Below are 17,648 nucleotides of genomic sequence, written 5' to 3'. Positions count from 1 at the left end.
TTCGAATTTGAAAATCTCAGGAGTCGGCCGACCGGCACTTGTGAGCTGCTTTTGCTTCGGGCACCACACGGCAAGAAAGACTGAAGAAAATGGCGTCGGCGGCATCTTTTATACCCCTGGCGCACTGACGTCAGGGAGGAGGCGACAGCAGCTGACGCCGGACCCAGACTTTGGAACTCGGGCAGACTATGGGTACCCTGCCAGCAGGATAACCCAATTGTAATGACTGCAACAGTGAAACACAATAAACATCTTGCCCCTGTAAAGGAACCACAGTAGCACTTAAGACATTGCTTTTTCTTCAGAGTTTATCTACCTGTGACCCCACAAGATGTGCAGTGTAAATGCACACACATACACAATGTTACAACCAACAAAGTAAAATATACAGAAATGATTCAGGAGATGTATCATTCTCATTAATCTCTTCTAACACAGTAAAGAAGTGGATGCTATTTCCTTAAGCCAGTCTTCTATTCATTTAGCAATTTTATCTTCCACTCCCATCCCCTTTGATATACTTGTAAAGTCTTTTGCACACATGCAGACTACATCAACCCTTATTCATTTTCTTAGTTACCCAGCCATTAAACAAAAAACACTCAAGAAATGTCTAAGATTGCGTTGCAAATTTATGCAGATACATATACCAAAGACCTGTACAACAAAACTACATTTTCCCTAAAACCTTTGACTATTTTCCACAACTACAAATTAATGCATACTGGTGGTAAAGGATTACTCTATGAAATGGAATATAGCTGGCACATATACTTAGTCCTGTGAAGCTATTTACCCAATTAGAAACCTAATAAATAGTTCACCAAGATAACTAAAGAGACTGGTTTGTTTCTCAATAGTGCAAGTTGTTCCTTGAAAATTTTAGTACCATTAAAAGTAGACAGGACGGACATTTGAATGTCATGTAATCACCACAAGCCCCCAAAAAGTGGGGAGATCTGGGATATGAATCCTGGACCCCTTATCCTAAGTCAGAATCATACCCCTAACACCAACAAGCCAGACTACATTTTGTTGCTACTGCCATTTACCACATTAACATGCATTTTGATATAGTCTTGGGCAACACACTTCCCATAAGATACTATTCTAGTCACTCTTTCCACTCTGTAAAGTCTATGGATGCCAGGAAAAGGAGTCAAAGTCTGATCACAGCCACAGCACAGCACAGCAAGGAGATTTTACATTCCACACATCTTCACCCTGCTGCCTGTCTAGCACGGTACAATGCCTGCCACACTAGGCCCAGTAGGAGTGTTTGCCTCCAATTATAATGGTACCTCCTAGATGCAATGCTGTGTGCTATATGGCAGGCTCACCACACCACGTACAGAGCACACATCTGCAGCCCAACCTAGAACTACAATGGGATTGTAACCAACTCCTCTCATCAAATGGGCAAGATGGGGTCACAACTCCTCTGTGGCATGCTGCCCTACCTTGTGATTACTAGTCAGGGTTCCATCACACTGTACAATGGAGCAACAACCACCACCCGCCTGTTTTCCACTTTAATGTACCAATTTTCTTTTCATACTGGCAGCCTCATCCTTTTTGGTTATAAAAAGCTGAAATAAATTTAGAAGTTTAGCCTCATCTTTTTCTTCCAAGTAACTCATTTAACTGAAACATTCTGCTTCCTACATGCCTGAGTAACTTTCATTGCCTTTATTTGGTTATTTGAGTACTATATGCTGCCAAGGGGGGGGGGGACATAAAGACACAGCAGCTGTCTGAAATAGATAGTCAGGTGTGGGGTTGCTGGTTGATCACTCTAAATGCATGAGACCTCTTTCTGGATGATATTCCTTCAGTCATCTTGCTGCAATCCTCTGCTTTTCACAATTAGGATGTTTGAGATGAAGTCTTCCTTTTGGAGGTATACCTACATTACAAACTGTTGTGGAAAACCTATTATGACCCAGGAAGGGGTACTGCTTTGTTCAGGAATTTATATTTTTAAACTATAAAGTTTGATTTAGTTTGTTGTTCTACAACTGTTTGCTGTACCGATTACTTCGGGATCAGCATAACTTGCAACAATTTATTATTTTCAAGGACAAAGTTTAGAATTAGATACTTTCATTTTAAAATGAATAAAAAATAACTTAAATTTCACTTTACCCTAACCACTTTAACAGCACTTTACCATGTTCTCCACAGTACCCCCTTGCTACTTTCCCATTTCACATACAGTTATGGCAGAATACTGGGCCTAGCATCACTTGTCAGCTTTGCTGGGGTTTTTTTAATGCATCTTCAATCCCTCTTTCATCTAATTCCAAATATTCCTTTTTAAGAATGACCCCCATCATGACCACAACTTGTTCATACCATTAACTGCACTACAATTTTCAACTTTTTTTAATCTCCCTTGTTTATTTGCATCATAATCTGCACATTTACAATCCTGCAAACTTTATGTCACACGTATTATAATTTTGCAACATGATTGCACAACTCCTTTAATGCCCTCAGATTTTAACAGTGTCAAGAATCTTGCTTTTTCTAGAATAAGAACATACCTTAGATTAAGCATGCCAAGTGTGTGTCAAGGGTAGACACTAAAGAAAAACTATCAAGACATTCAACAGCACATCATTCATCATTATAAAAATGCTAACAAAAGATGAACAGTGACTCAAGTCTGCCAAACCAGTGCCAACTAAAATATTGTGGAACTGCACTTCACTTTTCTTCAATCATTTCAATCTCCTTGGGTTTTCTACTGGCCTCAACTCTCTTACTTTAGACAGTGATTAGGGAGTATTCTCCCCCTGATAAAATTTCCTTTAAAGGTCATCTTTCGTCGGACATCCACACACACCTGCTGTTTCACAATTCCACAACAAACCATCCAACAATACAGTGAGTTGCTATAACATCTTCAGCTTCATTCATTAAGCGAAAAATGCATGCCTTTTAGTGCTTTATCATATTCTACCAACTGCTATTTCTGAACCACACCAACTAATCACTGGGACTTTACCATAATTCAGTGAAATCACCCCATCACTAAAATATTGTACCACCTTTTTTTTTTTTTTTAAATGTCTTCAGCAAACTACATTTTCCACTTAATAAACACTAAGTAGACTACTGTAACATTAGTGGGTTAACAGCCACACAGAAAGCAATGATGCAGAATTAACCAGACTTGATGTGGGTGACTCCCCCTCCCCATACACTACTTCAAGCCAATGTGACTACACTCACTCTTCAGTAGCCTCTCAAACTTATCTCCCCATTCATTACTCCATTTTCAAGTCCGATAACCAAGTCCTTATTTCCCTTATCAAACCTGATCCTTCCCCACATCAGCTCTCTGCCTCTGTATCAAAGACTAGTTGTCAAGTTCATAGCTGGGCAGTGGACAATTCAGATTATATCAAATAATGTTACATATCTATTCCACAACTTACTTGAACAGGTTCTTCCAGGACCCCACTACAGATGGGGCACAAAAGGTCCTCATCAACATCTCCTTGAAAGCGGCCTACGTCATACCCCATCACTCATTACGGTTAAAGAAACCTGGAAAAGAAATTAAATGAGCCGAGGAAAAAATTATGCACAGCAGTCAAACTGTACAACTACTGACATCCAAATTATTTGCTATCAAAGAACTTGCTTGCACAAATACAATCAATGGCTTAAGCTCTATAGAAGCAGGCCTGAAATGCAACTTCGATGATGAAACATGCATTATAAACTCAGAAATAACCAAATCAGACAATATAATCATTTATCCTGTTTCAGACAAATCAAAAGAATTAAAGATATCTCCACCTTGCCCCTGAACACCTGCCAAGGTGAGGACCCTTATGATTACCATCTCAGTACACTGAAAGCTTGTACTCAAATAACAGCTGTACATTTTATATGCTACAGGCCAAATTAGAGGTACCCTACGGTAAGGTACAGTTGTGCAAGTTGCACCTACCCATAACAGTAGATGTCCACGTTCCTCACTGATGTAGTAGCCTTTAGGCTACATGGGCTGAATCTTAACCAAGACATAACCAGTTTCCAAAAGCTCTGGCCTGTCCATCCATACTTCCACTATGACTGCAGATGCCTGAGAAGGAGGGGGAGCAGCAGTCAGAGTAGAACATATTCAAGGCTTTCGTGCCCAACAGTTTGTTTACTTCAGAATTATACTAAACAGAAATGATCAAATTATTTCCAAACATAAATAATGTACAGTATCAGGGGGCCAGACAATGGGTGCGGCTTCTAAAACTGAGGAATTCAAATATCTACAGTTATTGGCAAGTGCAACTTACACAACTGTACTGTATTCATCATTCCTACCATTGCTGCAGCTTAAAGGCTATGTTGCTTACCAATGCCTATCCAACCTGGGAGGAAGAAGGATATGGATTCCAGAAGCCCCTGGATAATGGTCCCAGCAAACCTGGTCTTCAGTGCCTTGTAAACATATGTACACAGGAATGGTTCAAATCCACCTCTTTCCAATACACCATCGAAGACCAAGCCCTCAAGAAAAATTGTGCCTTGATACTGCCAAAACATAGAAAAAGTATTAAAGCAGATCATTACACTCAAGCATTCATCATTTGACACAGGCTGTCTTTCTTAGGCCCAAGAACATAAGAAATAAACAGCTGATTAGCTTTTCTAAAGGACTTGGTTCTGTCAAGATAGTACTGGAGATGCCTACACACATTCAGAGAATGTAGAATCCTTTCTCCTGGTTCGGAGGGCCAGGATAGAACACTGAGGGGCTGATGGCCTGATTCAGAGTAAACTCTGAAAACCTTGGGCATGAATGAGGGATTTCTTCTTAAAAGACAGCCAATCCCCACAACCAGATAATGTTCGCCCACCATGGGTGCTTGCAACTCAGTCTTCTTACAGATGTCAGAGAAATGGGAAGAACAGTTTTCCATGGGATGAACCTGCCAGATATAAAGCTTCAAATAGAGATGTGGTTAACCCTTCCCTCACAAAACTATGATTCCAGGATGAAGCAACCTGTGTGTGTGGTCATCTCTGGTGTAACACTCCTCTCAAATTTGAAGAAAGTGGAGGATTAACAGGCAGACATGCAGAAATGGTCACAAGATGCATCAGGTATAACCTGCCAAAAGGAACTGAGAAAATCCTAGTGGCCATGAAAAGTACAGTTTTGTACCTACCATAAATGTAGATGTTTGAGTGCTAATACAGCTGCAATAATCACAGATGGGTTCTCTGCCGTCAGGCGGGTCCTCGGTCGGCCGAATTCCAAAGTCTAGGTCCGGCGTCGGTTGTCGTCGCTCTCTCTTTCCTGACGTCAGTGTGATAGGGGTATACAAGACACAGTCGACGCCATATTCCTCAGTCTTTCTTGCCCCAGATGTCAGGTGCCCCCAGAAGGAAGGCAATACATAAATTATAAATGTATATAAATATATTCAAGCAATGCAATGTAAACAAAAACCAGTAGTTGCAAGCAAATACACCATAGGAGGATAACCCAAATTAGGTAGTATGAGGAGGTGTTGGCCACTACTCCTTTACCAAGAGGGGAAGGAGGGAGGGAAACCTGTACTGCAGCTGTATTAGCACTCTAACATCTACATTTATGGTAGGTACAAAACTGTACTATGTTCATCGTGCATACACAGCTGCAGTAATCACAGATGGGTAGAATCCCAAAGCTACGCACAGGGTGGTAGGCACTAGGTGGAACTGGGAGCAGCCAGAATGCCCTGCAGCACAGCAGTGGCAAAGCCTGCTCTAGTCTTGGAATATAAAGGCAGGTGGTAGTGTTTTGTGAAGGTATGCACAGAACTCCAAGTGGCTGCCTCCAAAATATCTTTGGTAGGAACTCCTCTGAGGAAGGCTGTAGAGGTAGCTGTGGCCCTGGTGGAGTGGGATCGAATGCCTGTAGGGACAGATTTTCCATGATAGGAGTAACAAAACCGTATGCAGTGGCCTATCCATTTTGAAACTGTCTGCTTGGTAACTGGCTTCCCTTGAGCTCCTACAGCATAGGACACAAAAAGTTGTTCTGATTTCCTGAAAGTATAAGTATCAAGCCTTTTTTGGCGTTAGAGTAAGGAAATTTCATCAGCCGAGTACAATTTATATACATATTTTATACATTAACACACAATATATATTTTTACTTATTCATATATATATTTACTATGAATTTATAAATTCAAAATTTTAGCATAGGGTAGATAGTATAAGGGACCCAATAATGAAATGTATCATGCACTGTATAAAAGCACTTTAGTACTAGTATATAGTACATTTTATGACAGTGGTTAATATACATATTTTTGTGACTTTTTATTGCATTTTTATTCTCAACAAATGTCAATTGAGTGATTTTGTTTTAATTAACAATTTTGTTTTAACCAATTATGTAATTAACTTTTGCGTAAAATTTGTGTATATAAAGGAAGTGACATGTTAGGGTAAATGGTTCTGAAGAAATCTGGTAAATGCAGATGAAAGCGCTCAACCATTCTTACTAGATGTACTTTGTGGTGCTGGCAGTTATCGAATAAAGTTGTGTGACAAAAAGCAACAGGCGAGTTTGCTTCTGATTCACGGCTCGAGTCCAGGGGATCTACGCTTGCTATTCTAAGAGTTATTGTTGTTTTGTTCCACTTTGGTTACTCTGTCCAAGTAGTACCGTAGCTGTCTATGGATGTCTAAGGAGTGCAGCAGCCTTTCCCCTTTGTTTTGAGGATTGGGGTAAAAGGTAGGTAAATGTATGGCTTGATTTAAAGCTACCCTGGATACCACTTTAGGCATAAATGACGGATTGGTTCGAAGGGAAACCCTGTCCTGATGGAAGATGAGAAAGGGCTGCACAGCCATGAGGGCTTGTAGCTCCGAAACCCTACGAGCTGAGGTAATGGCCAGAAGGAAAGCTGTTTTCCAGGACAAATACTGCAAATCTGTTGAGGCAGCTGGTTCAAAGGGAGGCAATGTTAATTTTTCTAAAATGTAATTAAGATCCCAGGCTGGCACTGGTTGTTTCCTTGGTGGTCTTATATTCTTAGCCCCTCTGAGGAACTGTCTTAAGAGTGGGTGAGAGAATAAGGGTGGATCCGTGTTGAATTCTGAAGAAATGGCTGAGGCATGGATTTTTATGGAGGAAAATGAAAGTCCACTGTTCAGCAGCTCAGCTAGATACTGTAGTACCCGAGGCAAATTCAGTTTTCTAGGGTCCTGGCCTTTTTTCTCATTCCAAGAGCAAAACCGTTTCCATTTTGCGGAGTAAGCCTTTCTAGTAGATGGCCTTCTGGCCTCCAAAATGACATCCTGCACCTCTTTGGGGAGCAGGGTCTGTTGTGGTGTTAAGGAATTTTCCATGCAGCGAGATTGAGTGTTTTCAGCTGACTGTGAAGAGTTTTGTAGCCGTGCTGAGTCAGCAGTACAGGCATTAGAGGTAGGGGCCAGGGAGGAGTATGTGTTAGGCTCCTCAGGAGTGGGTACCAGTGTTGTCTTGGCCAGTCTGGAGCAATTAGTATCATCTTCGGTCTGTCTGCTCTTGCTTTCAGGAGCACCTTGGGCAGAAGAGGCAGAGGTGGGAAAGCGTAAACTGTCCATGCTGTCCAACTGAATGAAAGGGCGTCCACTCTCCAGGCCTTTGGGTGAAAGGTCCTTGAACAAAACTTTTCCAATTGATGATTCCTGTGGGAGGAAAAGAGATCTATGTCTGGCCTCCCCCACGCTTGGATTATCTTTGTAAACACTCGAGGATGCAACTTCCATTCGTGTGGATCTGTCATATTTCTGCTTAGATTGTCTGCCAGCGTGTTTTCCAAACCTGGCAAGTACTGTGCTTGAAGTTCGATTTGCCATTCCAGAGCCACGTTCCAAAGTGTCATGGCTAGTCTGCACAGGGGGTATGAATGTGTTCCTCTTTGTTTATTTATGTACCACATTACTGTGGTGTTGTCTGTTCTTAATAATTGTCCTGGATGCAGGAGGTCCTTGAAAGCTGTAATTGCATTTATCACTACTAGCATTTCTTTTTGATTGATGTGAAGGTGCTTTTCCTTTTGGGACCATTTGCCCTGAATGTACCTGTCTGTCATGTGCGCCCCCCAGGCGTAATCTGAGGCGTCTGTTGCGATGACTTGATTTGCTTGAGGCTTGCAGAATGGGAGGCCTGTGTTTGTTTGACATGCTTGAGCCCACCATAGAAATTCCTTTTGCAAACATGGAATTATTGGTATTATTGTTTCCAAACTGTGGCTGTGTTGAGACCATAGGTTTTTTAGGTACCATTGAAGTTTCCTCATATGCAACTTTGCACATGGGATTAAAAGAATGCAAGATGCCATAAAGCCCAGAGCCTGCAGGATTTTCCTTGCAGTAAGCCTGGTACAATTTGCTAGTATTTTGAAGTACTGAGTTAGTTGCCCCCGTTTTTCTGGCGTAAGATAGGCCATCTGGGTGTTGGTGTTAGCCTGGATTTCTCTTTGTTGATTGTGTATCCCAGAGAATTCAGTAACCGTGTTGCATAGGCCAGATTATCCAGAAATATGTGCTTGCTGTCCGCTTGGATCAGGCAGTCGTCCAAGTAAGGGTAAATTTGTATCCCTTGAAGTCTGCAGTAGGCAATTACTGATGCCAGGCATTTCGTGAATACTCTGGGCGCAGTAGATAAGCCAAAGGGCAATGCAGAGAATTGATAGTGGATTGAACCTGCAAGAAATCTGAGGTATCTTCTGCAGCTTTGTCTGATTGGGACATGCAGGTATGCCTCCTTGAGGTCCAATGTTACCAGCCAAAACTCCTTGCCCAGCATGGGAAGAAGCTGCTGTAATGTGAGCATCTTGAATTTTGTGCAGTAAGAATGTGTTTAGGATGGATAAGTCCAAAATGGGTCTCCAGTCGGTTCCTTTTCTTGGTACCAGAAATAGCCTGGAATAAAAACCTTGACCTTGTTCGTGAGTAGGTACCTCTTGAATAGCTTTCATGTCTATGAGCTTTGAAATTTGTAGTTGTGCCTCTGCCCTTTGATTGTATGGCAGGTTTGGCATGCCTCTCATTTTTGGAAGAATGTGAAAATGAAATCTGTAGCCTCTGTCTATAACGTCCAGGATCCATTTGTCTGTTGTGACAATATGCCAATTTCTTGTAAATAATGCCAGCTTTCCTCCCAAGGGAGCTGCCAGCGGAGACTTGCTTGGCATGGAAAGGAGGAAGTCATTGGGTTTGTTTCCTATATTGTTGTGCACCGTCTTCGCCACCTCTTGGTGCTGGAGTTTGCCATTGCCTGCCTCTATATGATCCTTGTGATTGTCCTCTGCCCCATGAGCGCCTGTATCTACCTCTTTGGGGCTTATCCGTGGCTGGAAAGGACCAGTTTTTTGAAGGCCAATTTCTGCTAAAGCATGGTGGTTGAACCTGTAGAAAAGCTTTGACAGATTGCATAGATTTGGCTTTTTCTTCCATTTTCCGTAGTTCATTTTCCTAACTCAGCATTAGTACCAAATAACACATCCTTTTGTAAAGGAGCATCTAATAGTTTAGCTTTCACATGATCAGGCAAGATTTGTTCCCTAAGCCATGCATGTCTACGAATAACTGATCCTGTAACAGCAGCTCTACTTGAGGCCTCTAGGGCATCATAGCCACATTGTAAGGTGTGTTTACCCACTTGTTCTGCACTATGCAACATATCCTGCAACTCCTTCAAATCTAGTTGTTCAGGTTGAGACATTTTATTTAATTGTGATAACAGAAACTGCTGTTATTTAAGCATATGAAACTGACAATTTAAGGCCCTCATGGCTAGGGTGCCCGAGGTATATACCTTTTCTCCCCACCTTTCTAAGGATCTTGACTCTCTTTCGGAAGGTAGTGGATTCTTAGCAGTAGAGGCCTTCATTCCCTTGGGGCCTAGAGAAATGGTTTTAGGGTTAGCATTATGGCTTTTGTAAAGAAATTGGTGAGAGTTAGGAACTCTGCAGTATCCATCAGGCTTGACTGGGGCAGGAGGCAGGGAATCCGGGTTAAGGCAAGCCTCCGTATAAACATCAAGTATGTCCAAGACAGGGGGTATCGCCAGAGGTCTGTGCTGGGGTAACAGAAGAAATTCCCTAAGTCTTTTCTTGGAATCAGAAAAGTCTTGGCCTTACCAATGGAAGTGTTCCCTCAAGGTATGCAAGGTTTCCCCAAAATTAAAATCCTCAGGAGGAGATATAGAAGGAATGGAGTGCTCTGCATCAGAATCTTCAAAGGGGGAGTAAGAGTGTTCCTCTACATCAGAATGATCTGAAAAAATGGAGCCCTGATCAGAAGAGGGAGAATCTTCCTCTACTCTGGGTCTCTTGTCTGGAGGAGGTTGGGAACCCCTGATAAGAGTAATTAAATCCTCAGCCATTTTAAGCATCTGCTTTTTAGGCATGGGGTCTGGAGATGGGCCCTGTGCAACAGGCCTCTTGGGATGCCTGGCTGATTTGAACTTACTAAAGGCCTTGATGGAAAAGGAAGATGAGGGTCTAAAGACACCATGGGTGGAAGTGGACCTGTTCACATTAGGAGGCTCAACGCTCACAGTGGCTTCGGTGGTTGTAGTCTGGCCTTGGGCCGAGGTACCTGCGGTCTCGGTTACAGAAGACACCGCCAAAGAAGTGTTGTTGGTAGTCAGGGACTGCAAAGGCGTCTCGCTGAGAACCGGAACATGTGTAGCCGGTTTTGGCGTGGTGTCGGTGGGGACCGTGGACCTCGCGTGTCGATCATTGTCCTTGCGTTTTTTGGACAAAACGGTAGTCGGAGTCTCCAACGACATTTTATAATCAAAGGCTTTACCAAAAAAGTGTTGGGCGAACTCCGCCCGACGCTTAATAGTGCGTTTATTGAAAGTCGCGCAAAAGCGACAGCCCGAGACGTCGTGTCTGGGCCTAAACAAGGTATGCAAAGGGAATGGAAATCCTTATGCGGTATTTGCTTCCCACAAGAAATACAATTGTTAACTTTTTCTGACATTGGTCTGAGGCAAGAAAAGTTTCCCCAACGGGGTACTTAGCTTTAATGAAGACTTCGGTTTCCAATTTTTTCGTAAACTCAGGAGCAGGCCGACCGGCACTTGCGAACTGCTTCTGCTTTGGGCACCGCACGGCAAAAAAGACTGAGGAATATGGCGTCGGCTGTGTCTTATATACCCCTGTCGCACTGACGTCAGGAAAGAGAGCGACGACAACCGAGGCCGGACCTAGACTTTGGAATTCGGCCGACTGAGGACCCGCCTGACAGCAGAGAACCCATCTGTGATTACTGCAGCTGTATGCACGATGAACATCAGATAATACTGAGAAATTCTCTAGTTGATATTAGAGACAGAACTGAGAAAAGTCTAGTCTCCCATGTCAAAAAAGGCAGTCTGCTGCAGGGTACCTAAAAGGCATCCTAGAAAGACAATCCTGGGTGACAGATGCAAGGAGAATTTCAGAAAGTTTATCTGGAATCTCAGATTAGTAAGAAGAGATGAAAAGAAACAGTTTTGTAAGAACTTATGATAACCCTTAGATGTCCTCTTCCATGTTGCAGTATTCATCACAATAGGGAGGTTGCTGCCTGTAGCACCAGACATCCGGCCAGTATACCAAAGTCTTTGGAGCAGGGGGTTACGTATGACGTCTCCAGACAGAACCATAAACTGAAGCAAGCTATAAAAGTGACGTCTGCATGTACCCCCTTCACAATGAACTGCCATATACAGTAGTACCCCTGAAGGTGAAATATGAGCTAAAAAGGAAGTCCCTTCAGACTGACATGAGAACCAGACTATAGGTTACTTTACCACCTGTGTCTGCTGCTGAGGATAAACAGCTGTAGGTCTGTGGCCCCACAGATAGCAAGAAAAGGCAGGTAGGGAAGGTGATGCAAGAGGGGGTAGAGGAAGGGAGAATCTGAATAGTGCAACATGGAAGAGAAGGACATCTTGGGTTATGGTAAGTTCTTACACTGTTCTATGTTCTTCTACTCTCATGTTGCAGTATTCATCACAGTAGGGAGAGTACCAAAGCTTTCAGGTGTGAGCCTGGAAGGAGGCATGAGGTCCTTGGTCGATGAGGCCTTGTAAGATAGATCTGGCAAAACCTGCTCTAGCCCTTGAGGTTAAATCTTGTTTGTAGTTTTTAGTAAAAATATGAACTGAAGCCCAGATAGCTGCTTCTAGGATGAAGACATAATCTACCCCCTTAAAAAAGGCAGCTGAGGAGGCAGCTGCTCTAGTAGAGTGAGCTTTAACATTGCCAGATAAACTCTTCCCATAAATAGAATAGCATGTACAAATGGTCTTAGAGATCCATGAAGAGATGGTCTGTTTGGAGACTGGTTTCCCCTAGAGCCCTAGGGTGGAAGGAAATGAACAGCTGGTCAGATTTTCTGATAGGTCTGGATTTATCCAAGTAGTACCCAAGTTGTCTGTGGACATCTAATGAATGGAGTTTTTCTTCTGAGGAATTCTGAGGTTGGGGATAGAAAACAGGTAGGTTAATGGTCTGATTGAGACGGAGCTCATTAACCACCTTGGGCACGATGGAAGGATTAGCCCTTACAGAGAGACTGTTCTGATGGAAAAGGAGGTAAGGAGGGGTGGCCATTAGGGCCTGAATTTCGGATACTCTCCTGACTGATGGCCAATAGCAGGACTGTTTTCCATGTGCATAGTTTCAGAGATGCTGAGTGTGCTAGTACGAAAGGTGGCAAAGTTAGTTTTTCAAGTACAAAATTTAAGTCTCAAGGTGGAGTTACAGGTTTGCGGGAGCGGCTGATACGGAGTACCCCTTCCAGGAATAGCTTGACCTCCAATCTTGATGATGCTAAAGGGGGAGTCAAAGGCAGACACGCAGAAATGGCAGAAAATAGACCTTAACTGAAGAATACATTAGTCCTGAATGAAGGATTCACACAAGTAAGAATGGACCATGGGTATAGGAATGTTCAGAGGGTCCTAGTTTTTCTTTTGAAACCACCTGAAGAATCTTTTCCATTTTGACACCGTGTTCTGCAAGAGGCCAGAAAGCCTAGTACCAGGAGAAATTGAGTACGTCCTCCGAGTATAGGTGTCTGACAGGGATTAGAACCCTATCACCCATAAGATCAAACTGAGATTGGTCACCTGAGGGTGTACTAGGGATCCCATCCAGTGAGAGCAGGTCTAAAGGACTGCCCTTGGCTAAAAAGTAAAGGGGAAAACTAATGCTGTCTTGGCCAAAAGTGGGTCACCAGCAGGATTTTTAGTTTGTCCCTCTGAAACTTTCAGGAGGACCTTTTGAAGTAGAGTGAAGGGGGGAAGGCATAGAGGTACATCCCTGCCCAAGAAAAAGAGAAAACGTCCACTTTCCATGCTTGGGGATGTGGTTCCCTTGTGCAAAACTGTGGCATCTGTTTGTTTTGGGAGGAGGCGAACAGATCTGCTTGTGGAATACCCCACCTGTGTATAAGATCTAGGAATACGTCTCTGTGAAGCATCCATTCGTGAGAGGGTGCTGAAGTTCTGCTGAGAGCATCTGCCATAAAATTCTCTGTGGAGGAGATGTACACTACTAGCAGATGAATATGCAGTGATGATGCTAGGTTCCAGATCAGATTGGCTAGGCTGCAGAGATGGTAGGATCTCGTCCCCCAGTTTATGTACCACAAGACAGTCATATTGTCTGCGATCACTTTTCAGGGTTCCTGGGAGTAGAGCGAATCTGAAGATTTGTAAGGCTAGCAATGCCCTCATTTCCTTGATGTTGATAATGGTCCGTTTTAGTGTGGACTGTTTTCCCTGCACAGTGAACTGTTTTTGGTTGTACAGTAGCACTGCTCCCCACCTCATGTCTGAGGCATCTGTAGAGATTTGTTGTAGGGGGGGCAGGACCTGTAAGGGGGTTTCCTGGTTGAGGTTGATGGCACAAATCCACCATCATAGTTCTTTCTTCAGACACGGGAGGAGGGGGATGTCCAGGGGATGACATTGTTGTCTCCATAAAATCTTCAGAATCCACTGGATTTTTCTCATACGGAGTCTTCCCAAGGGCAGTGTGGGTATCAGAGATGCCATGTGGCCTAACATCCTTAGGAATTCTCGTGCTGGCAAAGAAGTGAGGGTGATTAGTTTGTTGACGTAGAGGATGAGGTCCATGGTCCTTTGGTCTGGAATGAAGGCCTTCATGTTATCTGTTCTTATCCTGCATCCCAAGACTACCACTTCTTGAGTGGGGATCAGGTGAGACTTTTCCTTGTTTACAGTCAATCCGAACTGACAGGGTGGTGAGCACCTGCTGTAGGCGGTGGAGGAGAGTTTGACGGTCCTGATGAAGAATTAACAGGTTGTCTATATATGGGTATATTTGAATACAATGAGTTCTGCAGTGAGCAATAAAAGGTGCGAGGCACTTTGTGAACACTTGAGGAGCATTGAAAAGTCCAAAAGGCAATGCAGAGAATTGAAAATGCAAGGAACCTACTGAAAAGCGTAAGAATTTCCTGTAATTTTGGTGTACTGGAATGTGAAGGTAGGTGTCCTTCAAATTCAGAGCTACCATGAAGGCTTGTGTTGGTATAAGTGTAGGAGCAAAGATAAGGTAACCACTTTGTAAGTGGGTACCTTGAGGAACGGGTTTAGAAAAGAATAATCCAGAACGGGTCTCCATGGACCATATTTTCTTGGTACCAGAAACATTCTAGAGTAAAACTCTGTTTCTTTGTGGAGTAGGTACCTTCTCTAAGGTGCCCTGAAATGGCAACTGTTGAATGATGGTGGGGAAAAGATGAGTTTATTTTGGAGGAGGTAGAGGAATCTCCTGGAAGGGGGTCAACATCCACCAAATCATGAAGTACCCTCTCTGAATGATGGAGAGTACCCAGCTTTCTGATGGGATTTTCCACCAGGAGGGTAGTGAAAGGGCGAGACAAAGGGATAGGGAGGTGTTTGGGTTTAGAGGTTGGAAGTCACAATAGAGGTGGTCTTGGCATGATCAGACTGACTCTGAAAGGGGGTGGACAATGGGGTGAAGGAAACCTAGGAGCATAGCTTTTCCTAGCTTGCCCATGTCCCTTTGCCTGAGGTGCCTAGTGGGAGGACTGTCTCCTGACAAAGGAAGTTCTTTGTGGATAGTTTCTGTGACAAATTGGAATAGGCGACACAAGTAAATGCTTCAGGTTTTTTAGTTATTTTCCCTTTTCTTGAAGGGATTTGAAAAGTTCTGCTGAAGTTTGTCCAAAAAGGCCTTTATTATCCAGGGGTGCATCAAGCAGTTTAGTTTGCAGATCCATCGGTAGTGGCTAAAGTCTCACCCAGAAATATCTCCTCAGCACTGAACTTGAGGCAGTAGATTTTGAGGAGGCTTCCACAGCATCATAGTTGCACTTGGAATGTTTAGTCACCTGGGATGCTATAGAAAGTAGGGTGTTTAGTTGGGCTTTTATTGGTGAATCAGGAACCTCAGAGGAAAGTAGTAGCTTTGGAAAGGGTGTCCAGGACATACTTGGCCATGTGGGTTTAGTAATTGAGAGCTCTTGTAGCCACGGTGGAGGAGATATAAACTTTTTTCCCTAGTCTGTCCATGAATTTGTTGTCTTTATCAGTAGGATAAAGAGAAGCAGAGGGTAACTGTCTGGAAGATTTATCCGCAGAAACTGCAATAACTGCTGGGTCTGCAGGTGGGTTTTTGAATAGGAATAGAGTTGTCCTGTGGCACCTGGTAAAATCGGTCTGGACATTTAGAGGCTGGAGGTTGGGAATCTGGGGGCTCTGACGCAGCCATGAAGGCATCTTGGAAGGCAGGGAGCAAGGGAGGTACAGCAGGAGGAGATGCTTGTTCCACTTGCAGCAGGTCAAAGTACATTTTCTTAGTGTCAGAGACATCTGAGGCCTGCCATTTAAAATGTTCCCTCATGAGGGAGATAGAGTCTTCCAAAAATGAATTCTTCTCCAGGAGATTCAGGGATGATAGGGTTCCTCTTCCTCTGCGTGATAAAATCCTTAGTGGGAATCAATCTGTGAACAGTAGGTTAGTGATTCCTCAGAAGAGGAGTACTCTTCCGATACCTCTAGAGGTTACACTGAAGGAGCAGCAGCTAGTTATTGTTTGGTCTGTAAGGCCTGGAATGCCTTAAAAAGACTCTGGGGAAAAAACTTTGCATCCAAGAACAAGTTAAGGATCAGAATGTTTAAGTTTTTGTTTCCTTTTTAAACGGGTAGAAGGCTGAGTATGTCTACGAGCTGACGTCTGGGTGGATGGGTAGGAAAGGAGTAGGCCCTTTCAACTGTACGAGCCGTGGTTCTCCACTGCCATCAGGAACGGATGGCTGACTAACCTCAGTGGATGTACTCATTGTTTCCACCATCTCAGCTTCCACAGAGGTTCCTGGGGCTGGTTGGGAAACAGAGGTCTGAAGAGATCCTTGGCTTTTATCTCCCTCAAGAATCTCTCTGGATGCCTGAGGCGCAGCGTGGGATTCCAGTCTGATTTTCTTAGCCTTCTTCCACAGCAGCTCATTGGACATGACTACCCCAACCTCCTCAATGAGCGTGAGACACTGGAGCCTTTGATTTTCTAGGTACAGTTTCAACGCAGCCAGAAGGCTGCGGAGAGTCTTAGGAACAATGGATTAAATAATGGGGCAGGATGTATGCTCGTGGACCTTGCCTAAACAGAAAACGCACTTTTCGTGCATGTCCTTGTGAGGAACGTGTCTCCCACAAGCACGCTTTCCCCCCTTCTAGTGAACATTTATGTCTGAGAAACTAGCAAAAAACAAAAGGAAAACCCAACAGGGTACTTATATGTAGCAGTTGTCTGTAGCGGTCATCTGGACAGCGAGCGATCTGCTTCCTAAACTGACAAACAGGAGTCAGACGTTCACTGTGGCAAAAACATTCTGAAGGGGGTACGTACAGACGTCACTTTTACAGCCTACATCAGTTTATGGCTCTGACCAGAGATGTCACACGTGCCCTGTGGTCCAAAGACTGATATACTGGCCAGATGTCTGGTGCTGCAGGCAGCAACCTCCCTACTGTGATGAATACTGCAACATGAGAATAGGACATCCCATGTTGCTGACTCCTGACATCTGGGAGAAGTCTCAGCAAAGAAAAGAAAAACATCTAAATAAGTAAAAAAAAAAAAAAAGTTCTGTACTAACCAGAACGTTCCATTTTTGTAGTCCATCTCGCCTACATGCTTACTGGATGGGTTCGGAGCTGATATTCGGCTCCGACCCGGCAGATACTAAAGCTCGAGAGCTTTTACTGGCTGGTGGCTAACCCCCATCCCATGGTGCCTCACGGCAATTCCCCAGATCTTGTTTGCAAGAAAGCAATAAGTACATAACCGGTACGAAATATCAGAGCTGTACACATACAGACAAAGCATTTTGTAATATAATCCATGCCAGGTGGACAACTACTAAAAACCAGGTCAGTCAGCACCAGTACAGTCCACCAGATCCTCCAGAAACAGGAAGGGGATTGGAGGGAGAGACGCAAGAATGTAGGCAAGATGGACTAAACATGGAACGTTATGGTAAGTACATAACTTCCTTATGTTATGTAGTCCTATCTCACCGTATTTCTTGATGGATGGGACAGCGTCCCTAGCACCATATCCCGAGTGGCTCAAGCGAAGAGACTCTTCAGCACAGTG

The 17,648-nt window shown here is 43.6% G+C and overlaps 1 protein-coding gene across 1 annotated transcript in view; it reads right to left on the bottom strand.

Moving 5' to 3' along the window:
- The window catches only part of RNF41 (ring finger protein 41), a 293,863-nt gene that overhangs the window by 146,354 nt on the left and 129,861 nt on the right, over window positions 1–17,648 (bottom strand). Inside the window, exon 3 of the mRNA XM_044082191.1 lies at window positions 3,444–3,555. Coding sequence (XP_043938126.1) covers window positions 3,444–3,533 — 90 coding nt within the window. The 5' untranslated portion in view covers window positions 3,534–3,555. The remainder of the gene's footprint in view (window positions 1–3,443; window positions 3,556–17,648) is intronic.

Source organism: Protopterus annectens, chromosome 9.part0 (assembly GCF_019279795.1).
Source record: "Protopterus annectens isolate FY-2018-M chromosome 9.part0, PAN1.0, whole genome shotgun sequence".
Taxonomy (NCBI): domain Eukaryota; kingdom Metazoa; phylum Chordata; order Ceratodontiformes; family Protopteridae; genus Protopterus; species Protopterus annectens.
This window is presented reverse-complemented; position numbering and strand designations above follow the sequence as displayed.